The sequence below is a fragment of the Apis florea genome, unplaced genomic scaffold (genome assembly GCF_048593485.1).
Source record: "Apis florea isolate Af1SG1 unplaced genomic scaffold, ASM4859348v1 contig_3803_pilon, whole genome shotgun sequence".
Taxonomy (NCBI): domain Eukaryota; kingdom Metazoa; phylum Arthropoda; class Insecta; order Hymenoptera; family Apidae; genus Apis; species Apis florea.
This window is the reverse complement of record NW_028256864.1, coordinates 2038687-2066185: the sequence shown is the minus strand read 5'-3', so window position 1 is coordinate 2066185 and position 27499 is coordinate 2038687. Positions and strand designations below refer to the sequence as shown.

The window sequence follows — 27499 nt, the reverse complement described above, 5'->3', positions numbered from 1 at the left end:
GATTCTAAATTTTGTAAGATGTGGTTTTTTTTTCTTTTTAGATTAAAAGATTCTCAATGTTTTAATTTCTTCTTGTAGTTAAAATTCTCTTACAATTCGATCGAAAGATATTGATATCCAAAGTTCATGTATGTAAATATATAGAAATCAGTTAAAAAATAAAATTGAGCAAAGAGATGAAAATATTCGGAATCATCGGTATTTTCGAAGAGGAAAAGAGGAAGAATTAAATTTGGCTTTCAAAATTTGTATGATGTTTTTATTGTACATCAAAAATACACGTCTCGAAGACGTCTATTATAAGATAAAAGAATTATATAAAATTCTTAACGCAATTCACGTTCCAAGTTCGAGATTTCCAATTGATCCTCGACTGTTCCAAAATCCAAAATACAAAAGTTCTACCTATCAGTTTATTTTCCCTTTCGTCATTTCTCGATAGCGCGTAATCAAAGGCCGAATCCGTCCGCCGTTTTACACGCTGCCACTTTATTCCTGGCTCGTCGAAGTTCATCACACCATCGGTCGTTCTCTAGTATATTTATGGATAACCTTTCCGATTGGGGGACAATACTAGACGGCTGATTCCATCGCGATGCAACCGCGGCAAAGTGTGTATCAAAACGCTGTATCCATAAGTTGTGTCTTGTGATTCGAGAAGTTCGAAGATTTCGTATCGCTTTATAATGCAGCAACGATAACAACGCGAGCGATAAAACGAGCGTAAGTTTTCACTCGTGGAAAATCAGAAGACTCACAGAAAGGAACACGTAGCCGCTTCATTCATTCAGCAGGCAGAAAGACACCATTCATGCACAAGTGTTTCTGTAAATTGCAATTGCTTATCCCCGGATGTTCTCTCCCATCGAATCTTAGAAATCGTCTCTCTAAAAAGATATCCTTGTCTCGATGAGGAAAAACGTTAACTGAAGATTCGCGTTAAAATTCTATTTCCTCCATTGTGCAAGCAATAACACGCGGACAAGAGGAGGATATAATACGAGATTTCCTCTCGTTCCAAGCAAGGGAATTATTTTCGGCAAGTATTTCATATCGATTTAAAAAAAAGAAAAAGCTACAGATTCCAATATTGATTTGCCTTATTTCGTTCTATTTCGAGACTAAGATCACATTCAATATATATTATATAAATAATAGCAGATAAAATTCAGATAAAATTATCGGCATAACAAACTTGATTTAACGAGATATTCTTATTTTTCTATTCGACGTTACAAATAAAATCGAATCGTGTTCGCCAACGATAAGAGAAAAAGATTCGCAAGATCCTATCAAATATACAGATCCTGTATTACACGAGTATCGATTGTGCGAAGAGAAGAAGAAGAAAAAAAAGAAATAGTTGAAATTCGTCATACAAAATTTATCATATCTCAACGAGTACCTCGTATAGAATTGACTTGTAGCCTACGATCGTCCAACAGTGTATTTTCCGGACTTCCGGGGGTTTGCACTGGTACCCTTGTTCTCGTTTCCGGTGGCTGAGGACTCGTACTGTCCGCCCCCCAACTTGGCCCACCGAACGTTGAGAGACTTCCCTCCATTTACGTTCCACACTATGGTGTTTCATTTAAAAAATCTGCCCGCCAACGTTCCTCGCGCGTGTACAATATATATAGTTTTTCTCGTTTTTTCCACGATCGGCTCGGCTTGTATCTCTTCTAGCCATTCATCGTTCACATAAGCGTGTAACAGTTCACATAACACTGCCGTTACACAGGTCCCACAACAGCGTAGCGTTTCAACTTTTCACAGTCTTTCCATCGAAAACAATCGTGAACAGTTTCCACAACTCGGTCATACGGACGAGAGAGCGTTCCATCGATCGTGAGATCGAACGTAAATGAATGAACGAAGAACAGGAGGAGGGGGGTTTAGGATGTCCCGGAGAGAATTTTCCGGTCTAAAGAGGATCGAACAGAATTAACCGATCGATCGAGAAGCTGCGCCCAATCATCGAGAGAGCGCACCTCCTCGAGTGTCCACAACTCATATTATTAACGATTCCCTCGAAATGTTGCGAAACGTAGTTATTCTTCGCAACGCTTCTCTGCTGAAATTACGTATTATCATTATTGTTCGAGGCTGCCCTCTGAAAATCTTCGTTCCAACGATTTCCAGCCGGAGGATCCTATTTATACACGCCTTCTAACCTGGATTTCGACCAAGAATACACCCTGATCCCTACACCGTGAACCTCAACCCCTAAATCAATCGCGGCTTACAGGCCTCGCTCTCGAACGCTCCATCGGACACGGAATGCGCGCGACAAATTCCTGTCTCGAGTTTAAACCGCATCGATCACCTCGTCTTCTCCTTCGTCCACGAGTGTTCAACCTAACCGCTTGTTTTATATATATATGTATCAAATCGAAATAATCCATCCTGTTACAGGTCTGGGGGAGGGGGCAGAAATTTTGCGAGAAAGATCGAGGAGCACGGTAGAACGAGGAAAGAGCGCGATGGAACGTAGGAAAAGAGTAGAAATGCGGCTGCTGCAGTGGCTCCCGTTGCCCTCTATTTTCGTTCTCAGCTCGGTAATGCGGCGACTATATCGCGAGGGCGCTAAAGCAAGACAGAAGAAAGAGGGTGTGCACGAAGAAGAGAACCGGCATGGAGGGGAACGACGTTCTCGTGTGTTCGTATATGCATATGACGTAGATACACTATATATACACATAAATGTATCTCTGTATGAATTCGTACATCCGATACATTCGCGTATCTACAATTGGTCACGCAAACCTACTCGCTTGCGTTACGTACATTTTATGAAAAATTATAAATTTCGAAGCGATTGGTAAATTAATTAATCAAACGTGTTCTAGAATAATAGACTAATAATCTAGGAATTGAACAAAATGTATAAAAGATATAGCTGGACACTTTTGTGCTCTGTATATATATATACACATACATACATGTAGTTACAAAGTAGATACGTATGCTACATACGTACATATATATATATGTATATTCGCGCGCACGTGTGTCCGTTGGTAGAGGCGACTACCGTATTGGAGCGAGGAGGATTCGGTGCTGGCCGTGTCTGTATATCGTGGTTCTCTCGTCCGACAACTCTAGCGCCACGAGTAGCGTCGAGGCGCTTGCACCATACGGTCGAACATTACATAACCGAGAACGATGAACCCAGAGTACAGTCACCCGGCACGCTCGCATCTTTGATGTGCGTCATGCCGTTGCCTCGAGGAGAGTGCACAGCGCCGGCTACTATATACATACCCCGGAACTCCCGAAATCGAAGCCACTTTGTTGCACTTTTGTGCGCGCTCCCCTCCTTTCTTCTCCCTCGTATGCACGAATCGTGGCAAATACCGTGGAATGGAGGAAAAGCGAGAGATTCCGTGTTTCTTTCGATGTTTCTCGAGACTGATTACGAAAATTACGGAATCTGTCTTATTAACGGAGTTATCGAAATTGCTGAGCTTTGGAATTATTTTACGAACGTCGTGCCGAACGTAACCGGAAGAAAATATCCGTATATACACGGTTGTGGTTGTGTCTATGAATTCCGATGAAATTCCAATTACGAAAGAGGGATGGAAAATATGTAGGGAGGAGAATACGTAGGAACGAAGGCTCGAGTCGAATTTCTGTTAAGGTTTCTTCGTTGTCGAAATCAAAACCAATCTAGTAGTGATCTCTATCGATAATGCGCATCAGGATAAATGAATCGAAATGATGGACAACGAAAGGATATCATTACGATGTCGAAATTAAATAGCGTAACTTCCTGAATTCCTTTCATGTATTAAGATTTCCACAGGCAGAGATGAACGATAGATAGATTCGGAGGAACTAGAAGGAGGCAAATAGTGGAAGGAGCACGTTGCACCCGGAACTCTCGAAGCTTAATCGTCGCATACGTGTTCTTAAGCGGTTTTAGAGTTGAAGATTTTAAAAACGAGAGTCAGTGAAAGTAATACCGCATGGTTAACGAAATTTCAATTCAATTCCTAGTTTTGTTTTGGATTGGTCGTATTAAGAGATAATTCAGAGCGAGGGAGAATGACCTTAACCCCTTTAAAATAGACGTTATGAGTATAAAAAAAAAAAAAAGGGATTTTATTTAGAAATGTGAATTACGATTTGTCATTAGCGATGAATAAGTAAAATAAGAATTAAAGCAAGTGTATACACAACTTGCAAGTCACATGGCATTGCACAGAGGGTTTAAGTGCCGGACGGATGAATCGGCAAGTCATCAGAGCTTTACGACACGAAGTAGAAAGGGAATGATCAAAATAAATAAAATGTCTTTCGTTTGAAGAGGCTATTACGAACGTCTATCATCGGCAGAAACATTAAAAGTCACTAACTTGGGACGTGTAGTAGTTCGAAACTACCGTTACAACTTCCGGTGAAATCTGAGAACACAAGATGACATCAAACCAAATTAAATCGATACCAATTTAATATTCGTTGTTTCGAAACGAACGAATATTAATTCGCCGAGTCGAGTCGCGAACCGGAATACCGAATTAATCCTGAATAAATCCTTTTGCGTAATTTTGTACACAGCTCGTAGATAACGATCGAAATGGCATCAGAGGATGCTTCGATGAATCGATCGAAATTAACGACACGAACCCGTGAACACGTTTCCCGGGTTTATATCGTAACACGTCATTCACCTACGTTAACGATCTCTTATTTACGATTGCTCGAAGCAATTAGTTGTTCCTGACGACATACGAAAGAACGGTCGTATATCTCTTTGTCCTTACGTAAGGCGTGCTTTCTTTAGAGTGTGAATCGAATGGACGAGAAGAGAAATTCGACGGAGAATATTCAATCGACATCGACGTCAAGCCTATATTTCACTTTGTACGCTGCTGTTCCCCCGACCGGATCATCCGACGAATGAAATTCCCTACTTTGCACAGAATACGGTAGAAAGTGGTCAAAGATACCGACTATTACCGTCAGACGTGAACTCGCATCTCGACAGCGTGAAAATTGGGAACGCAAGTGGCGGCTTTGGTGGATAGTCGATGGCATGGAATACCAATCGAGAGAAACTTACTTACTTATTTACCGTTGACAAAGTGAAAAACAAGGAACGAGATTCGTGGTCACGCAAGCGAACAACACATCGGGCCAAACTCTAACCGAGTTGTAATATCCAATTGTCACGGAGCGCGTAATCAGAGGACCGCTATCTCACTGACATCTATCGTTCAAACGATAAATACCAGCGATAGAATATCCCAAGTACGTCTACCTAACACGTCCACCACAATTCTGTCAATCTTTCAATTCGATTTACCATTTACGGATATGGACGCGTAGCGAGTCAAAACTGTTCAATCGAGGGAAGCACCACGTTTCGCGATCATTTTCGAATTCTCATCCATCGTGTTCCAAAGAAGCTTGGCATGAACCGTTCACAAATAGCCGATCGTTTTCATCGCGACAGAAACTCCCACACCGCACGAGGTAGGCGCGCGCGAATCGTCGCTAGGAGCCGCGCAAGCGCCGCATGTAAAACGTAATGTGTACACGTACAGAGTACGCGTGTGTATATACACGGTTGAACGCCGCGCACACCGACACACTCGCACTTGGACACACCGGGAAACGGTATACACAGACGAGGAGGAGGTCGCGCGTTTTCCACCTGGAGCCTTTCCAGCCACGATGATATGATCACTTTGTTGGCTGCACTTAACACGCACGAAATGCGAGGTTGAACGGCGGGGCAAGCTTGTCCCGGTAACACATCCCCGACACGATCATCGTTCTCCTCTTCCTTGTGTTTCCGTCGTCACGTTCGACAATCGTACGCGAACACCGAGTTTCTTGGTGAAATTTCGAGACGCGAAGAAGCGAAGCGTCTCGAACCGTGCACGGTGCACCCGAGAAGAGGTGACGAGCAGAGTGCTGGAGCAACGGTCACGGGAGACAGAGAAAGGGGAGAAAGGAGAATGGAGAGTGCGAAGAAAGAAAGGAAGAGGGCCGAACGAGGAAAATGCTGGTGTAACGCGAGCGGAGAAACGACGGAGGCGAACGTACTCCTCGGCCAAGCGGGACCACTGGCACGCACGCATGCACGCGCCCGCACGCAAGCACGCACGCACACGTGCACTCATGTACGAGAGCGCACACGTAGTCACGATGCCTCCACGTTTCCTTCCTCCGCGGTAATTTCGGGAGTCTCGCGCACCAACGCGTACACCGCAACGATCCAATCGGCCGCCCGAATCGAGCGGCAAAAGCGACACGCGGTACGCGTTCGTTATCCGATGTCACGCGGCCACGCTTCCTGCTACGGGCCCGGCGGGGAAAACTCGCGGAAACACCGTGCGACTGGCGCATTAGAATATTTCGGGGGTTTGATGAACCTCGCGGCTGTACGAAGAACCCGAGTCACTGGTGAAGAAAGGAGGCGAACAAAGGACGGAGATAATGGAACGGACAAAGACGGAAAAACGAGCGAGCCGTTGGGGCGGAGGGGAAAGAAACAAAGAAAAGTAGGGGAAGGAGATATAACGACAAAGATAGAAAAAAAGAGTATGAGAGGGAGAGGGAGAAGAGCGGGAGTAACCGGGGGGGAAAAAAGGCACCGAAGAAGTAAAGGCAGATAGATAGAGAGGGAGGTGGTGATAAAAAAAGACGGAAACAGAAAAAAGGGGGGATATATGCGGGAGGAAGAAAAAGAAGGAGCATTAGAAGCGAAGCAAGAGAGAGGAAGAGAGAGAGAGGTGTTTTTCGGGGACCGGCGTTAGCGAGTTGGCATCTCACAATATGTCAGAACTCCCCGCGCTCCCCCACCAACGAATGACGCTGCGTCGGGTCACTGAACTGTGCGCGCCTCCGCCGATGATGGCCGAGTGCCTCACCCTTCGCTCTCCCCACCTTACTCTTTCGCCCCCACCACCCGCGCAACACGATCATTGCCGAGAACAACCGAGCTGTGCCGACTAACGAATCTACGCTACGATCGCCGACTGCGCAACTGCGAACGGTCACGGAAACGCACGATGCAGATCACGAGCGCGTAAGGCGGGCTTTCCGATCTCCGTCCCGTGCGGCGCGGCACGTTAACTTTATTAGCGCGGCTTGTTAAGGGCACACCGGCTCCTAAATACACGTGCGTATCGTGTTTCCCTCGACGATGCTCGGAAACCGCCGCCTCGGAAAGTTTGTCTTGGGGAAGGAGAGAGGCGTCGTCGTTTCTACAACCGCCGCGACTAATTAAAGAACCACGATGGTTTTCCGTTTGCTCCCGCCGTTTACGATTTTAACTTTGATTGAGTAGTTGTGGCGCGACGCAGCCGCGTCCGCGAGCGAATGGTTGAAATTGGAAACGGGGATAATGGATTTAGAGATTCCTTTTGATTTCGGGCCGCGTTTTACGAGCATTTTTTTAAAATAATAAATGAGAATGAAACGAGCATTTTTTATCGGCATTAAGATTCGATAAAAATATAGATATGTCATTTTTGTGAGATGTAATTTTAGTTCCCCCGAGGAATTAAAGAATGCTTGACGGATACGGTTATGAAATATCGTATCCGTTAAAAGCGTTCGGAAATTGTCTGCTTCGTTCATTACCGCAAGGACTTTTATTAAGTGTAATAACGTAAATTTTTACGTTATAAGTTTTACATAACCTTGATTCGATATTCGCACGAGCAACTTTTCTACGCTTGCATGGGCGGAATGCAAGACTTACTCGACTCTAAGTTCTCATATTTCACAATTTCTTTTTCAATCGAACTATTGCATCTCCGACCACAGCGGGATTGCTACACGGTGCGTAACAATCGGTTTTAATTTATATTCAGTGTTAATGCGATTCCACGATCGACGTACGCTTTAGGCATTTGTGCCAAGGTCACTTTCATTTTTGTGCCGAGCATAATGCACTTAATGCAACGTGCACCGCCTGCCCATTGAAAGCATTTTGATTCAACGCTCGGTCCTTTTTCACGCGCTATTGCATTTTCCATTCCCGATCCTGCCAGTTGCAATGCAATCAATGTCTCGAAGTTCAAGCATAAACAATTACACTACGTTCAACACAATGTATTCCCTTACTTACAACCTGTCGCTTGTGTCAAACAACAATAGCTCGCAACGATACACAAATAAAAAGGAAAACGCAATTTCTTCATCCATCTTTGACTCCCTCATTGAAATTATCATCACGAGGCGTCTTCGTCCTTCCACGTCCTCTCTCTTCTCCACTTAACAACCATACATCCATACCTTTTCCAGAGAAACCTCACTACCCCTCTTTCCCCCACTACGTTACTCCATTTGGCCCTCTGTCCCAACATGAATTTTCAAGTTATTGCCTCTTTCCTTGCTCCACCATCTCCACCTAAATCTTTCCCTCGCGCATACATCATCCTCTTCTACCCTTCTACGTATTTCTTTCTCACCCCTAACTTCCCCTCCCCGGCCCCTATCGCCGAATAACTCCTTCAGTGGTTCGCTCTTTCTCTTGGACACGCGCACGGCTCTCCCCACCACCGACCGACTCCTCCCCACCCTCCGCCACCTTGTTTTCCATCCTTCTTCCTCGTCGAGCGCCTCGCGCTCTCTCTCTCTCTCTCTCCCTCCCTCCGCTTCCACCCCCTCTTACTCCACCACGTATTATTGTCTCTGCCCCCGCGATCCCCCCCCGAGCATCGCCTCCTCTCACTTCTAGCCGTTCCCTCGGTCGTCCTCCCCCTCCACCCGTGTCCCTTTCGCTCCTTCTCTCATTTATTGCATAACCGTGCACGAGGTTGCCAACCTGCGCCGCGTAATACTCTATAAATACGTTTCGCAAATAAATAATCGCGCCGGCGATATGTCTCTTTGCGCCGTTCCAGCGGCGTTCGATCGGACACCGGCGACGTCGCCATTGCCACGCCATTGGAATTTACACGATGAAATGGGCCGATAGCTGAACCCTGATAAGCGTATATACCCCTTCTCCCCCCCCCCCCGTCGATAACGATGCCGTGCATGCCTCGGAATACACGTATGCACGCGCGAGAGATGCGTGCACGCATCCGGCGTAATACACCGAAGTGACGCCCAACGTTTCTCTTTCTTGGGTAAACGAGATGTACGTGGACGATGCGTGTTGTACGTGGATATCAGCCTTTCTGCCTTCGGGCAGGATCCCGTGACGAATGATGGCAATGCTAATCGATTTGCTCGTTCCTCCGTGTTATGTAATTCGGGAATTTGGTCCGTTGTTTGCCTCTCTTGACACCTACGATGATCGATACTCTTTTTTCATCGAGCGCTTGGTTTTATTGGTGAAATAAAATCCCGTTCGACTATCGACTCGATTGATAAACTTGATGATACAAACAATGTAAACAATGTAGCAACGGTGTAACTACCCAATATTCGGCCGTTACACGGAATAAGATTGGAAATCTCTGAAAAAAACTTTGAAAGGTTCCGGTTGAGAGACGCTAAGTTACGTAACGAGAGAACCTCCAAAGCCACTTTACAATGCAAACCTGTTTCAGTTTCGTTCCCTTTGCCTTTACGTTCGCGCCACTATTCGCCAATTCGGCGTTACACTCGGCAACAGAAGAAGAAGAAGAAGAAGAAGAAGAAGAAGAAGAAAAAGAAGAAGATCGTAACGTTTCGCTCGAATGCCCGTTTATGTATATCTCGAGGTCGAAAGGCTGAGCCGTAAATGGCGAAAAATCGGCCTGATCCAGGCCTGCCACCGATGAACTCGAGAATTGCGAACGATGAGACGCCGTGAGCCAATCGCGGGCACGCCGGCGATCAGCTGTCGGGTAAATTTACACCAGGTGAATCAGAACTGTTCGTGGCGTAGGAACGTGTATCGCAAGGCGTTTCCACGAGAGACGAGAGATGCACAAGGGAAGGGGGGAGGGGGATGTCGAAACAGCTTTGATCGGCCGTAACTCCGTTAAGCCCGAAGACTTGGCGCAAATTACTCGGCCGAAGTTGATGTTTATTTCCATGACACTTAGGAACTCGCTGCGAAGTTTGTTGTCCTCTCGCGGCCCTGCTAAATGATGTCAGACATCGTACAACAAGGAAATGGCCGGGTGACAGCGTTAATTTGCGTTGTCTTGTGCGATACTCTCTGTTGGAAGACCAATCGTCTTCGGTAACAAGATGCAGATGCTTGTTTTGGACGACAAGTAGAAAGTTTCGTAAGAGTTGCATAATTTGTACCTTTTTGAAAAAAAGAAAAATGAAAGTTCGTTTATTAATAAATTTATTATCTAAGTTTCTAAACTGATTAATTCGAGATAATCTTATATTTTTTCGATCTTATTTCTAATCTTAATGTTTATCATAAAAATCGTATGGTAAATCTCTTTTTCGTTAAAAATAAAGGAAAGAAAAAAAATTGGCGCCTCGTTAGATTTACTCGAAACGAAATTATATTTTCTTCAAATCGTTCCAAACGGCATCAACATTACGTAACTGAATACAATACTGTTCAAAGAGTGTCGTGGTAAACTTTCGTCACTACAATTAGAACGTTTCATCTGGCAGATCTACCGGTACCGTGATGCACCTGCGCCATTGGGAAGAGTTAAAATTTCGTGCGGCCTTTTGAACCGCGTCGACTCATCGCCGCTTATCGTGTATCTGCGCTCATTCGAAAAACGACAGCTTGATTGCACTCCGTTTATCCAAATATTCTCCTCTTTTTTATTACTTTCTCCTCGCTTCTCATTCCGCGCAGCAGACATCGGTCGTTGCGTGCAGCCGCTGAAGCGAGCGCGCGCGCGCGCGCGCGCTTGTCGTCGGGAGTTGTGCGAGTGGCGTGAATCTCAGAATGAATGTAGGTCAGGCTATAGAATAATCAGTATGGAGGTAGGTTCTTATGAACGAGTGCAAGCGTTCCGCACGCTTTTAATATTTCCCTTCTTTCTGGCGACGTCGTCGACACGCCACACATTCGCGGAAACGGCCGCGAATAGACCGAAAGTATTCTGCAAGGCGTCGCGATTGACAAACGATCGCGTCCCGTTCGGTTGCATCGTCCAGATTCTATCGAGGTTATCGATAAAATGTTTCCTATCGTTTGTTATCTCGTGCGGAGACAACATGTTGTTTGATGTGTGCATTACTGCAATATTGGTAAAGAGGGAAAAAAAAAAAAAAAAAAAGGAAAAAAATATCTGAGAGAAATCTTTCGATGGAATAGCAGAAAGGTTTACCATCGAACGAGGAAGATATCCGATATGTTTAAGTCGAGGCGAGAAAAGTTTGGAACCGATAAGATAATAAACTAACTGCAGCTACCAATTTAACCCGTACAGTTTGCAATTTCGTGGAATTCGAATCGAACGTCGTAGTACGGACACATCCACTGGTAAGATAACCGAACGCGTGGAGAGTCACAGAGATCTGTTTTCATCGCTTACGCCCATGCATTGCCGCCTAAATATACGCGAGACAAAATATAGCGAGATGATCTTCGGAAATAAGGAACTGGCTACACGGCCGGGAATATCCCACGCAATACGAATTTTATCAAAACAACACACCTAATGCATTTGACTTTCCGATTGTTTCGTTTTTACTACGCCTATGCAGTCTCCATGACTAGTGTTGCACAGGATAAAATGTAACGCGATAAAAGGCAACCGGTGCGATCTGCGAGAATGACCGATCTCGTGGATTACGTAATGCTTTGACGCGAGTATACGAGATGCAAACGGCCCTTGGGGCCACGCAATGCGCAACTGCGAAGGAGTCTCGCACGGTCGCACAAACAAGAATGACCGTTACAGTTTCCTTAAGCGAATTCAGATGTGGCAATGCTTGCGACACTTTGATGCCGGCATGGACATGGCACGGTATAGCGCGGCGGTCGATCGACGTTGCCGACCGGTGCCAAAATCGCTCGAAAAGATTTTTGAATTTGGGCCGGGCCGGACGCGAATAGCTCGGAAATACATCTACCGATTCAATCGGTTAAACATTGTCTTCCGTTTCTCCCGACCATTCATTATGTATTTTCGTCGCACGCAGTCTGCTGCGAACACGTACATCGCGGATAAATTGTGGCCCGTTACGCACACGGGTTTAACGCGTCACCTATGCGTCAGTGCATCGGTCGTGGATACGGTACTGATTTGCATCTGTTCGTCGTACGATTCTAACAACGACGCGATTCGCATCTCTATGTCACTTTGTGAATCGTTCGATATTTTTTCATTTGTCAGCAAACTTCGTGCCGCACGACTCGAGGCCAACGACTCTTTGTCAATACTCGTCGAAATTTGAATAGAAGTTCCCGCAGTTTCCAGTTTTGGTTGTGAGAATCGATCGCTAATGTTACGTGTATTTCGCGCTACGTCACGCATGCCTAGCGACAGTATATCTTCCAACGACATCTATTAATCGAGATCCGAAAGCTTCTTCGATCTCTCGAATCTCGAAAAAGTCGCCATCAGTTTGTATAAACGAAGTGTATTGTGCTCTTCCCGTTGCCATTTATTTCGTTATAGACGATGTTATCTACTTGTGTTAGCGTTTCGATTTTACAAACGTGGACGCGCGTGATTCTATCGAGAGCGCGTTTATCCTATAAACGGCAACTAATAGCCACGCTATATCTCTCGGCGTCGATTCGATCGCGAGTTAACGTCCATTACCGTGTTGCCTGTACCGCCGCAGTTAAATGTGTAAGCACCTTTTCGAAAAGGACATTTCGCAGCCTACTGACTACGCTCACCGTGCTTCGCGGCTTCCCTTGTGCTTCTGGAGAGCCAACGAAAAGCTCCGACGGGTTTCTCATGCGAGAAAAGTCAACGTTTTTCCAGCGGTCAATACGAGAAGCTAACTGGCGACCGGGTGTCGGAAGGTTAGTAACTTGGTCAACGGTGAACGACCGAGGGAGGGAACTGCGCATGCGCCAGTACGCCGGTGACCCAGATGCGCGCAACGTGATTGCCGCTCGGCCGTTCTCGCCGATTCTCGGCGACCCTCGGGGCCTCTCGCGGTCGCCTCGCGGTTGACCCACATCGCTGCTACTCGCGGCACTCGCTACCACTCGCGCGCTGTTCGCGCCATTCCCTCTCTCTCTTTTTCTTTCTTTTTCCCCTCTTCTCGACTTACTCACTCGTTCTTTCTTTCTGTCTGGGATTTATCGATGCGCTTCTCCTTTGCACCGACTCCCTTTTGAATATCCCGCGAGAATTGGATAGTTTCGATGATAAGAACGATAACGATAAATGATAGGTGTTAATTTGAAGGAAATTGTATGATACGTCGATTGTTAATTAGAATATACGTCCTTTAAAGTTTGAAAGAAGTAACAGAGGATTTAAGAAAGTAGAGGTTACATTGATAAATCGAGGGTTGTCTGATATCGGTTCTATTAACTGGTTATTAAGGGAAAAAATACTGTTAAATAGAAAATGTATGTTAAAATTTGAAATAAGTCAAATATTCTTTAGTTTCACGCTGTGTAAAAAAGAGTTGGAAAAATGTCAGGATTATTCAATGCAAAATTCGTTAGGGAGAAAAAAGAGTTATGAATTTCGTAATTAGAAGATACCCGTTGGAAAAAAAGAATACTGGAAGGACGTGTGCAACGATAATTTAAAAAATTCGGAAGCCGGTACTACTCGTGATTCGAGGAAAATTGGAGGGTCCGAGAGAATCTCTGAAATATGAAAAGGCACGTACGGTGTGTCTGTACTTGAAACTGACTCACTGAAGCGTTGCTCACTCGTGACTACCACTCGTCTGAATTCCACTATCTTTTTGCTCCTGTCGGGTGTCAATGTTGTTTTACCATCAAGATTTAGGCACGATATTTTTACAAGTTCTTTTAAGTTCTTATCTTTCAATTCGTTAACCTTACCATTGAACCAATAACGACTTTATTATAAAAATCATAAAAATTATCATTTACATAATCATCGATCCTAAGAAAAATAATTTTTAAGTCTCATTTATAACCTTACATTTCATCGCCTGACATTTATCTATTTTATTATATCTGATTTGAACGATCGCATACGAGAAAAAACTCGCACGTTCGCGAGGTATTTCTTCCAATAGTACAATTTGCACAATATTCGCACCTACGTACGAAAGAATGTCGAAAGGAGTCGTAACACCTTGAACACCATCGCGGTATCGCGTACGGTTAACAATATTAATGACAGCGTCCGATAATTGTTAGAAACCGACGGGTTCAGTTATTAATCGCCAGTTCTCGATTACGTTTCACGACACCTTTATCTGTCGACATTATCTCTCGCTTCCCTTCTCTTTTTTTTTTCTTTCTTTCATTTTCCTTTTTTTTTTTTTTTTTTCGATGTCTGGCGTATGCTCGCTTTTCACCTCGCAGTCGATGCCCGTCATTTAAAGTTACGGCATATTGATTTTAATGCGGCACTCTCTCGCGTTCACCAAACACGAATCTCGTTCGTAAAGAGGAAGAGAGAGAAAGAGTATGCGTGTGTATATGAGAGAGAGAGAGAGAGAAAGGTAGCCAGTTGCAACCGAAGAAATTAATTCCTTTCAGCTTTGTCGTCCCTTTTTCCGGGGATCCCGTTTGAAGAATATCCGTAATGAAGTTCATTTCGTCCCCAAGGAAACGGCACGGAGGGGACTTTAGCTTTCGAGTGGCTCTGAAGAGCCGACCATCCTTCAACCTTCTTTCCTCACTCGGTCCTTCTCTCTTTATTTTTCTTTCTTCCTTTTTTTTTCTCTCTCCCCCCCCCCCCTTTTCGTTCAGTGGTAAACTAACGAGCCGAACGTAATAAAAGCATTCGATGCGAACAGAGAGCAATTGATGGCTCTTTCCTTCTTTTTTCTTTTTTTTTTTTCCTTCCTTCTTTTTTCACAGTTTTTGTAAACTGATGAGAGCTTATAAAAGTCGGTTAATAGTCGGGCAGGAAACTTGCGTCGAAACTTGTCGCGCAATTGAAACGTCTTTGTCGCGAAGTGGCGCAACGGCGACGATTTACATCCAGCCAGTGAAACATGCTCGTCATTTAGTTCCGTTTATTTTTAGTCCGCACGCGGCTGCGGCGCGTACAATAGCCTTTATTCGATTTGACGAAAGACCGGCACGCGTCACACGTTTTCCGGAATGCTTCCAGTGAAATTTAGAAAGCACGCCCGCATCTGCACGATCGCTGTCACACGCTGAATATGCATCGTACAACGAGTCGATACGTGGCCGCATACGCTCGTAACAATGAGGGATGCTTCGAGGATTCTCCTCGTTTTTTAATCGCGCCTCCTCTTTTTTTTTCTTCTTTTTTTTTTTCACCGTGAATCGCGTTTTTCTCGCCGATACCAAGCTTATATCGTCCATTCGACGATTTCACAATAAATTTTTATTCATTTTTGCATCGTTGTGCATTTTTTCAAGAGTCTCGTAAATAACGATGATCCCAAATTATGTTCCTAAAGAAAATTGACGAAAGGCTCGATACAAAAATTCGAAAGAAAAGAAATTTGTTTCAAACTTTTTCACGGAGGTGTTGTACGTTTCCATTCGCGATGTCAGGATGGGAGTCTGGCACGTTTAAATTGATCAGAGCCAATCCATTAACACCTTCGATCGATCCAATCATAAAAAATTCATTATTTAACGCGTTAATCGACACTTTTGCGTTAATCCACTTACCCCGTCGACTTTCATCGGATGGTTTTAACGGACGGTTTTAATGAATAGACAAATCGCCAGAGATCAGCCACATGCAAGAATCAAAAATCACTCCCTCCTATATACTCAATCTTACTTCCTCGGTTTAATTACCGGAAAACAGGGCTGGCAGTGATAATCGAGCAAAAAAAAAAATAAAAATAAAAATAAAAAAAAGAAGAGTCGATTAATCGGCTAACCGATACCCCTTCTGCACGGTTCTACGCGATCGAAACGGTTAATTGGCCGGACGAATCGGTCGATTAATCGATTAACCGATCGAACGGTGCGCCTCTGTTACTCTGCTAAAACGGTTCTCGATCAGCGGAACTGATTCGAGAATTATACTACCACGTGTCTTCGCCGCTCGCTTTAATTGCTCCCTTGATCGTTAAGCTCGAAACTGTGCGAATATTGCTGCACGATCGTCGTGTAGCATACGAGGTATTGCATTCACGTGCGCTGCTACTGGCTGCTTCGTCGGTGCATCGAAATGTCACGATTCGAGTTGCAAGGAGGAATCAATTTCCGTTTTGCATTTACACGAAGCCTCTGTTCGCTCGTTTTCTTCGCATACGATACGATCCGTGCGATGCTCGACGCTCGTTTTTGACACGTGTCACGGCGGTGAACTTGCATATTTGCAAGGCAGGCATTTTCATTTAAATGGTAAACAAGTGGAGTCGTGAAACATTCCCAATCGCGAGAAGGAATGCCACTGGTTCTGATATTGTTGATATCGTCACTATAACACGTATTAATTACAATCGTTAATGAGGCGGTATCAGGGCACGGGTTATTAGTGTTAAATCAACGTAAACGACATAATTAAACGCGATTTATAGCGCAACTTTGAACGAGACCTATCGTAGAATTTGCATTTCGTTGCAAATTCTGTATGCATTCGTGAACGTAAACGATCTCTTGATCTCTGATTTACAACGTTTTATTCTGGAAAAGATAAGTAAGTAGATTCGACGTGCATACCATCAGCACAAACGAAATATGACTCGAATAAGGATCGTCTTGCGAAATTCACTTCACCAAGTAGTCGAGAAATAACTTTCCGAAATGTATCGCGGCAGTCAGTATTCGAAACTACGACTATAAATTTTTCTAAATCTCCGCTCTCAAACTTTGCCGCTGAACGTTCTTTCACGAGATATCAAAACTTTACACGAACTCCCCGAAACTTCTCTTATCTTATCTCCTTCCCTAAATTTTTTCCTACGCGAGAAACTCCCTACAGATATTCATTTTGCACCATCAATTAAATCGATCTAAAAACCATCCTCTTTAATTTCGGGAATTCCAATTTTCCCCTGAAAAGAAACGAGCTACCAAAAATAACTTTATCCAAAGATCGGATACCAATTTTTCCCTATTTCAAACTTCCACGTGTCACGTGTTACTATATCGCAGCCAACCACCTTCCAGCTAAATTCTCGTCTGCGATGGTATCGCTCTCGTCCACGAGAGTCGATTTTCACGTTTCTCGCTCGTTAATCGCGAGATTTACGGGAGGGCGACGCGGATCGTGCGTGCGCGCCTCTCCTCCTCGCGATTTCGCATTCGTAGCGCGACCTGGTGCGCGCAATAACCGCGCGCAAACTGTTTGGGACAGGATGGGACACGCGATTCATCGAACGCGCGCGCACGTATTTATAGCGGGCCGAGTTTCCACGAACACTTTTCCTGGCGATGGATCCTGACAGCGAAAGCCAGCCAACTCGAGCGAATTGCTTGGCTGTTTGGGATTCTTTGCGGCGAACCGTGTCTCGCCTCGAGACGATGAGGTTATTATTGTTGTTTTTTTTTTATTACGACGATGATGATGATGAGGAGGAGGTGGAGGATGAGGAGGGTGGTGATTCATTTGGACGCTTGATTGGGATGATTGATCTCTTCGCCGGGGATGCTCGAGAATAGATTTGTGGATGTTGTTGCGTGGATATTGTTGGAAAAGGAGAAGTATTTTTAGACATCTTTGTGGAAAGGATGGAGCAAGAGTTAAAGGTGATAGCGGTGAGTAAATGCGTTGGTGTGTGTATATATATATATTGTTGGTTTATATATAATTTTAGCCCTATTCGTTTTAACGCAATATAATATCGGCGTTTAAGGATTAAAGTAGTCCTAATTGACGATTGAATGAATTTTCGGAAGAAGAAGAAGAAGAAGAAGGGGAATTTACGGAGTTGTAAGAGAATAAATAAATAAATTCGATAAGGAGCGTAATCAATTATAATTGCATGTATTTATTAACTTTGTAAAAGAAATTGGCCGATAGTCGTGATCGATATCTGATGATCCAAGTTCCAGTTCTGTAACGGGATGAATAAAATTGGACGGCGAAGTTTTGAATTTCAACTCAAACGTATTCAAATGAAATCTCGATACTTTTGAATGCTAATTAATCACAAGTGAAAAGAAAGCTAAATTACTCGCCGATAATTTTTATTTAAATAATAAAGCGAAATCATTCCTCGCCGCGGATGTATAATAGAATTTTTCAATCTCTATTTCCACTGCCAAAGAGACTTCGATTTCACGATAATTACTATTTTAATCAATTTTTTAATTATCATTTGTGAAACTTTTTCGAATTATTTTTCGAGCAAAATTAAACTGAGAGAGAGAGAGAGAGAGAGAGAAATAAATGGATGTTCGTTTTAACAATTTAAATACCACTTAAACCCGAAGATAAGCCGGCGCATTCATGAAATGAGTTAGCAAGCGTATTATGAGTAAAACTTGAAGTCGTTCATCGAAATTGGGCTGCGAATATCACGTCTCATAACCATAACATTAACTCAGTGTTTCGTGCAATAGCCGCAGAGAGAAAAGCCGGTACACGCAATGCGTCTATTAAAACGCACCGCTTTATTAGTACTTATCCAGTAAACTATTATTTAAACGTAAGAAAACGAATCACCGTGCTTGGTATTATGCAACATATTACCCGCGTGAAAATAAAGCTGAAAAAGCGTGCAGAATAATTAAGATGCCCTTATCTACCGTTCTTAACGACCGGATTAAGAAATCACACGTTTCGTTCGGATGAAAAAGAAAATACAAGTTGCTCCCTTGCCTTCTGCCTATATTCGTCAAATCGAGTTAAAAACCGTCCATTTACAATTCTAATAATAACGACATTTACAATCCTCCACCACTTTTTCACGATTTAATCCCCAACGCAAATACCTATCGAAGCGAACGTCTTACCTTCAAATTTCTTTTCCAAAGAAGAAGACTTACCCGTCTCAATTTTTCACACAAACGCGATTCAAACATTCAAACATTTTTAAGCCCCTCCACTCCAACGTTTCAATTTTTTAAAACTCAAATTATCCTCCACATCCATTCGTTGTAAAATAAAAAGAAATAGAGTTGAAAATTCATTAAATCATTTACTTTCGAACACTTTTGGTTGACGGTAGCAAAGCTTTCACGAATACAAAGCGTTGTGCCCGTGAAATGTGACAACGTTATTCACGTATCATAAAGTTGCCAGATTATCTGGATGCGAGCGCGAGCATTACGAAGCTCCTATGTAAAATTGCAATCAACGTTGCGCCGATCGTTCGCCTACGACTAGTCGATTCTCACATATCTACATACCTAATCCGCCTACGTCTCGCTCCCGCCGTGCTCTCACGCTTTATTTCATGCGAATCATTGTGCCGAGCCCGAGAACGAAAAGAAGAAAGGGGAGAGTGAAAAGTGAAAAAAAAAAAAAAAAAAGAAAGGAGACCGTATTTAACGTTTCCCTCGATTTTATCGTTGCACGTTCCTTTTCCTTGGGAATCATGAACGCGCCAATACCGATATTTGCAATTGGTATCGATATTGAATTGCGTAATGGCGCGCTTGTGAACTTTCGCAAGGTGTATCGCGCGTGTTTATCGTTTTTCGCGCGGAAATTTCTTTTTTTTTTTTTTTTTTCGTTATACACGTTACGAGTAGTATTTTCTCCTCGAATTTTCCACTCGAATTTAATGGACGGATCAATTAATTTTCATTATCAATTCGAAGTTCGGGAAAAGAGATTATCTGGGAGAAGGTTGGAGAATTTGTAAAATTATCGTCGTGTACATGGCAAGGAAGTTCTGTTCGCGATATTTTTATCTCGAAATTATGCTTTCTAAAAATAGGTTTAAATACGATGAGAAGGATTGGGAAAAGAACAAAAAAAAAAAAAAAAAAAAACCCGAGTTATTTGTGTAAAGGAATTATATTATAACGTTTCAACGAATAAGAAAAGAAAGAAAGGGGGGAAAAGGAAAACAGTGTATAAAGCGATGTTTGCTTTCGTCCGTTTTATTATATCGTCTAGCGATCGTCCAACTACCACGTATAATATTTTAAGCGCGGTATGCGATAATAAAAGTAGAAACTAAACAATTATTTTATTGGTCTGCTTAAAGCTTACTTACATCACTCGCTGTTCATCACATCTTTCGTCCTGTAATATCTTCTGTGCGCGATTGAAATATTAAAAAGAGAGAGAGAGAAAAAAAAAGGGGAAAAAAGACTATTAAAATAATTATCTCGGCTCGAAAATGTACATAACCGAGACGAGAAAAGTATCGTACGTCGGCGAGCACATAAAGTTATCAGTCTAATATTAGATATTGATCCACGCGTGTCTGTTCACGTGGGTCTGTATCCGCTGGAAAAATCTAATATTTCACTGGTAATGTGTAACGGGTCCATTAATACGATTACGCGGACGAAAATTAATGCGCCTCGGTGCTATCTCGGTTGCACGACACGGGACAACGTCTTCGATAATTAAATTCATCGAGGATGGGAAATCATTTAATCATAATTAATTAATCGTGGTAAAAGATTAATCATTAATTCTCGCGCGAAAAGTATTATATTTCGGCATACCGAGATACCGAATATTTTATAAACTATTTATTATTTTGGTTGGTATAAAGAAGAGACCACGATTTTTCATTTCGCGGTGTTATTTCGCAAACTCGAGAAATAACTCGAATGAGCCGGGTAAATGTCCGACTTGTACGGGGTGAGAACAAAGGTGCTTCTATTGATTATCTCAAAATAACTCGCACGGACTTAGTAATCACGCCGGAGGAACGACAACGGGTCAATCTTGTAACAGCTATATACCTTTCATATCCGGAAGTCTCGCGACGTTGCCCAACGATGGATAATCGTGTCATCCATATGTCAATCATATAGAGTTATTAATTTCTACCAATTTTTCCTTCTTGTCCGTATTTTCATCCCCTTCAAAAATAATCCCAATTTACTTCTAATCGATCCAGGATCGATCGAGTTTCCTAAAATTTTCTTTCGATTAAACGCTCTCAAACTAAAATATACACGTCGTCTCAAATTATTTTCAATTTCCTCCCCCAATGGGGGAGAGGGTGATTTTCTTTTTAGAAGGGAACGCGAAATTCTAAAAAAATTCATTAAAAGGTACGAAACAGCATCGCGAAAAAGCACATTCTTGCACGCGATGTTTACAACGTGTTTTCCCCGTCCGATTTTTCCGTTTTTCGTTGATACATCAATGCGGCTCTCGGGGTTCTCGGTCGTGGACTTGGAGATATTTAGAGCGGAGGCTAACGGCGGTAGATCAGGCGAGTGGAGCAACAAAACTGCGGGTAGAAATCGTTCGAGTAGAAATAGAAACGAAATAGAAGGTTTAGCGAGAATACAAAGATCTTCAGTTGAAGAGAACATATATATATATACGCGCGTAGAACTATGTGTGTACGGAAATTTTTCAAAGGAACGAAGGAGGTAAGGATAAAAGTCGGCGCTTTAAAAGAGCGCGCAAGAGATGTTTAACATTTCCCCGGTGAGAATGGATTGAGATATGAATTTTGAAAAACGCAATCACGGCCACCTTGTTTACCTTGAAAATTTTACCTCTGACCGACTGACCCGCATCCCTTCGTTCCCACTCCGATATCCTCCCTGTACACCTCTGATATCTTTGAGATTCAAATCGCGATGGAACGCCGCTAATATAAAATTCCCAAATTTCCTTTCATTTCCAAAACGTTCCCTCTCGCGGGAGGAACAAAGAAAACTCGCAATTTTCTGAAGTTGAAGTTCTTCCGTTCGAGGAGGCGAGCGTATTGTTTCAACATCGTCTATGCGTTTATCTAACTGTTTGAAACGACCACGGCATCGAAGAAAGTCGAGTGGAAAGCGGACAATGACGGGACGTGCACGCGCCGATTACATGATAGGCTAGTTGTACAATTCGACAAATCGATGAATACGCTCCTCAAAGAGGAATACACATATATGTATATAACGTTATCTGGCCGTGCGTGTATCGCGTAATTCGGGTTGAGCGAGGCGACAGTCTGGAATGGGATCGGAACGGGGGGATGACAATGTGGATGATCCTGAGGCGATCGTGTTACGTAAAAGGGAGCGCGATAACGTTGCGGCATAACGAGCAGAGAGCTTTTTTCCCGGTCCCCGGTGACCAGGTTTTACGTACGTGGACGCGTAGAAGAATCGCGGAACAGGCGAGTTAAAAAAAGCCTTCCTTCTTTCTTGGCCGGCCGCTTTCATCCGCGAATCTCCCGGCTTCGTTTGCATGCACAGAGACGCGCAGTTTTGTAATCGTTGAATACGGTAAGAGGAGTTTGCTTTACTTTCCACTGCAGGTAATTATTTGAATGGTGGCAGGATCGCTTTGTAGCTGATTGCAGTACTTATTTTAGTTCAGACGGTGTGTAGTTTATTGTTCGTAGTATGCTTAGCTCGTGGAGATTGTTACGCGAACGCTTGATAATTAATATCTTCCTCTCTCTGAAATTTTTCTCGATACTTTTCGCCGTTAACGATAAAACGAACGATCAAATAATCAACAAGCAACGCAACGCAAGTCGCGATAAATTTTCAAAAATAATATATCGGGTTATTCGTTCGAAATAGTCCCGCTTTTCTTAAATAGTCCTCCATTTTAAAATAAACTCTTTTACAACCTCCTCAAACGTTTTATGGATTCCGCATCTCGAATCCATCCTATCCAAATAAAAAAGAAAAAAAAGAGGGAAGAAAAGGGGGGAGGGGAGGGGAGGGTGAAGAGGAAAGAACGATTATCCACTCGAAACGAATCATTCAACGCACCGCCTCGGGCGCATTGGGAGAAGGGTGTCGAAAAATCGAGGCGGGGTGGCGCCCCTCCCTGCCCGTCCATCGAAGGCGAAGACGAAAGTCGAGGAAAGTGCCGCGACGATGACGATACCAACGCGTGTGTTGTGCCGCGAAACTCGAAGAAGGGACTTCCAATTCGCACTGGTGGGAGAGTGGAAATACTAGGCTCGAGCGAAACAGAGAGAGAGAGAGGTCTCGCGTTACGACAGAGATCGATCGACTCGAAGAAAGAGATAAAAGCTGTCGTCGGTCGAGGAGGAAGGAACGTGATAGAAAACGGCGAGAAGCGACGAGTGAAGAGTGCATACACACGAATAGACAGACAGAGAGAGAGAGAGAGAGAGAGAGAGAGAGAGGAGAAGGAGGAGGAGGAAAAACGGCTGCGGGGAGAAAAGTGCAGAGGGAGGAAGACGCGGGGAAAAACGTGGTGAAAGAGGGAGTTGGGGAGGCAGACGCGGGATGGAGGAAAAAAGAGGGTCGAGAAAAAGATGGGTGACCAGGGCGCGCGAGAGAGAGAGAGAGAGAGAGGGAAGGAAGAGGGGAGGGCGAAGGATGGGAGGGGAAGGGGAGTTGTGCGCGCATCGGCGTGCACTGCACAGTGCATGCACCTCCGAGAGGTGTGGGTGAGATACGCGCTTGTGTTGGCACGAGCGTGTAACTGGGTCGCGGGTTCGACAACTTCAGCCAAGGCTGCTCAAGCAGCGGTTCTCAGTCCGGCGGTTTTCTATATCCAGCGATTTCGCCGCCGATTCGTTCTCGAATCTCTTCGTTCTTTTTTTTTTCTATTACTTTTTCTTCGCTCGATTTTTCTGGACGTAAGAGGAAGAAATTTTTCGACGTTGCACGTCACGTCGAATCGTGTTCGATTTTTGCGCGTTTTTCTTCGATTTTTCTCTTTTTCGAAATTGAGGAGGCTCGAAGTTTTCCCTTTCCCTCCCCCCCTTTCCCTAAATTGGGCGAAAGACGCGTGGCGAGATCCGAGATGCTCGCGCCGAGAGACGTCCAACTGCGTTTTATATTTCACATCCGCCGCGAATTACGGTAAAAATAACCGGTCGCGGGCACGCGTTTCGCGGAGGATACGTCGATCGATACGATCCACCGCGCGAGCTTCCCTTGCCCAGACTTAATTGAGGAAACACGATGCCGCGAACGTTCTCCTACACTTTTTTCTTCTCCCTTTCTCTCTCTCCCCTTACGTTCTCTATTCCTCCACTGTCCTATCCTAGGCAACCCGATCGAGCGAGCAAAAACCGCCCTAACATTGTTCACAACTTCTCTCGACGCGATTCCGCTGTTACGCGTAACTACGTTTTCTTCTTTTTTTTTTTTTTTTCTCTTTACAACGATCGAGAAACCATTCGAATCTTATTTCGATGAAAAGCCGCTTACTTCCTCTTCTTGGAGATTCTTCTAAACCGCATAACACGGCGTATTATCATTATTCGTTATTATTACATTATTACATAAATGATGCGAGGAGGTAGGAGATTTAGGATGATCGAAGGAGAAGGAAAGGTACGCGTCGTTTCTCGGCGATAGACTTTCGCCGTTTGGGAGGGATTTGGAAGAAGAAGAAGATCGAAAGTGGCACGTCGGTAGCGTGAGTTTCCACGTCTAGGGTTACCTTGGCAGCGTGATTTAACGAGGCTTGGCGCAAAACAACGAGAGCCGCTTTAAGGAGACGGAACACCGTGAATGCAGCGGGAAACTTTGCGTCACGCCGCGCATTATCATGAAAGCACGCTCTTTTTATTGGTCCGCCGCCGCCGCGCTATTGGAGATCGACGACACGGTTGTCGGTATTGTTCAACGACGTTAAGCGTGGTCGCTCATCTAACCGGCAAACCAATGGAAATAAATGTTATGTACGTGGTCGTGCAATAAGTTCCTGTCCCTCGATACGAAATGATTTTATCGTACTCGGACTCGTAAATTTAAACTCGTTATTGTTTCAACGGAGTCCATCGTTTTCTTGGTTCGCTTAGGTTGCGTTTTCATGATTGGTAAATAGTCGCATGTGTGCAAATTATTTTACACGCGTGTTGTAAAATTCATGAATTTATATTTTCAGAGGCGCTGGATAAAATATTTTCAACGATCGATTGGTTAAAGATTAAAACAACGTGAACGAAGGTTAAAAGTTTCGAGTATAATCGATCTATTGGATCGTCTATTTGAATTTAAAAGAAAAGATTTTACAAATTTTACAAATTTTACAAATTGATGACGTCGATCAGTGATTCGAGCCGATTTTAAAATCGAATTCACTCGTAGAATTGCGAAACTTTATTACGCGAGATATTTATAAATATCTTGAACGTACAGTTTTTTTTTTCTTTATCTCTTTTATTAACGATTAAAAAAAAACTGTGCGCAACTCTGATTAGCGCAGGCGTAAACTCGTTGAATCTTAGATGCTATCTAAAATAATCTGAATATATACGCTTCTATAGCAGTTAGTTGATCGTTTCCTCCACTTTATTGCCACGTTAAAAAGTATTGCTGAAATTGAGCGAACGCAACGCCTCCTTCCTTGAACGTGCAATTCCCGATAAATCACAGATCGCGTTCCGACCTTCGCGTTTTTCCACCTTCGAAGCGATCAAAGAAGGTTCTCTCTCGTTCGCAATAATCCGAACCTTTCACGGATTATTTTAATTTTGCCAAATATCCAACTTCCTGCTCGGATTAACCGGATTCGAATATTTGGGCAGAGAAGGAAGCTGATCGATCGAACAAGTAATAAAGTTATTCGTGAAAAGTAACGAGACGAAAGTAAAAGGAGTAAAGAAGTGTATACACCCTATGAAAGCCTCGACTCGCATAGTTTTTTCATCATGTCGCGTAACTGGAACGCGTATGATCGAAGAATCGAAGAAGGAATTCCTTTCGAGCGTAGAAATATTAATATTAAGCAAGCCTTTCGTGCTTTACGCGAAATATCCGAGAAATAAGTTTTATTCTATTCACCACGCGATATATCCGTTTGATGTAAAGGATAAACAATATAAATTCAAATTAAAATACGAGTGGAGTGTCCGGAGGATACGACGAATGAAAAAAAGAAATTTTTACACAATCGATATTATCGTAAATTATTGAAAAAAAAAAAAAATTATTATTGGCAAAGGTTTCCCAACTTCGACCTACTAATTACGCGTAACAATAATCATCACAGTGTTTTATTATCGTCGATACGCGTGGTAATTAATTAATTCTCCAAGAACGTTCTGTAATAATGCACCATAATTGTTCACATCTAATGAGCTTAATGCTTTGTTAGTCTTTGCACGAGACACGTTCACGGGAACGAATTAAAATACATCCTCGTGTAAAAATTCCGTGATAATCAAAATATATATATATATATATATATCAAAACTGAACTCATCGCTCGTAGATATTTTCGCTTCCCATATTATCTTTTCTTTTTCTTGCGTTTTCACAATTTTTCTACGTTGCTCTTCACCTTTTCGAGGAGAAAAAAAAAACGTCCAAGCTGCATCCGTTCCCTTCCCTCTCGACAGTCTTTCATTTACGTAACGTCAACGCGTTATTTCACCATTTGGCCCTCAATGGGTTACAAGAAGATTTATAACGGTTCATAGTTCGCCGAGTGTGGACGGCGGCGTTGCGCGAGGCGAAATCTGCATGGCGCGGGTTGCGTCATCGCGCGTTTTTGCGCTCGAACGCGAGTTTTCCTCCTTCGTTCGGAACGCGTACCAAACGCCGCTCGTTGTTTACGCGTCGGATCCGGCCGTCGTACACGCAGGATGCGATTACGTAAAGCATCGCATCGAGACCCTCTCTCTTTTCCACCGGTGATCGAATGGAAACTGTTAACTTTTATAAATAAGAAGGATACCCGCTGAACTTCTAACATTTAAATCAATCTTCTTTTTCCTCGCTCCCCGCGGATTAAAATCTCTTCGTGAATTTGAAATACGCGCGAAAACGCGATCGATCTAATTGTAACGGAGGGAGAGGGTGGAGGGGGAGGGCCGTTTCGACAATTTCTTTTATTTATTTCAGTTAGAATGGTGGAAATTGAGAAAGGTAAATTAATTATCTAAGTATCTATTTTGCATATTTCGCGTGTAAACGATCGGCAATTAAGGTGGTGTCGTGAAAATAAATAGTTGTACGTGATTGCGTGTATTTACTATCTCAATATAATTAACGATAGTAATTCTGTCAAAAACGATTTTTCAATAATCGTAAAACAAAAAATATGAAATCCATAATATTGTTTTTTTTTTTAAAAGGTTCGTTAATTACAAAAGAGTTGAAAATCTAATGAATCCTGAGTATCTTCTAATATTCTAATCGCGAACGGAGCGGCGCTATATCGTTCGAGCGACGATACGCGAATGCCGCGAGTTTGTTTACTGTCGACGAGGACCGCTTTTATTTCTAATTCGAACGACATTCGAGACATCTCGTTCCTAATATCGTGTATAAATATCGTGCTCGAGGAAATATATTGTTGATCTCACGGTTCTATTTCTAAAAAAAGAAAAAAACAAAATAACCCTTTACGTGCAACGATACAACGAAATAATAATTTCAATAAATTTTTCACTCCGTTTCTATAATTGTCAATTGTTACATGCACGAGAATTCTCTATTGTGTGACAATTTCTATATTCTAATTGTGAAAAAAATTCGTTGACG

At 43.2% G+C, this 27499-nt stretch overlaps 1 protein-coding gene across 7 annotated transcripts in view; it reads right to left on the bottom strand.

Annotated features, from left to right (window-relative positions):
- Hr3 (nuclear hormone receptor 3 ROR-beta) overlaps positions 1-27499 on the bottom strand; it is a 117694-nt gene that overhangs the window by 20588 nt on the left and 69607 nt on the right. The window contains exons 1-2 of one of the 7 annotated variants that reach the window (XM_086916692.1): positions 5312-6416; positions 1406-1924 (exon numbers count right to left, since the gene is read on the bottom strand). The exons of 5 other annotated variants lie outside the window; for them this stretch is intronic. In XM_086916692.1, coding sequence (XP_086772818.1) covers positions 1406-1565 — 160 coding nt within the window. In that variant the 5' untranslated portion in view covers positions 1566-1924; positions 5312-6416. Of the gene's footprint in view, positions 1-1405; positions 2565-5311; positions 6417-27499 lie in introns of those variants that run through there. One more of the 7 variants, XM_086916691.1, reaches the window with a different exon arrangement.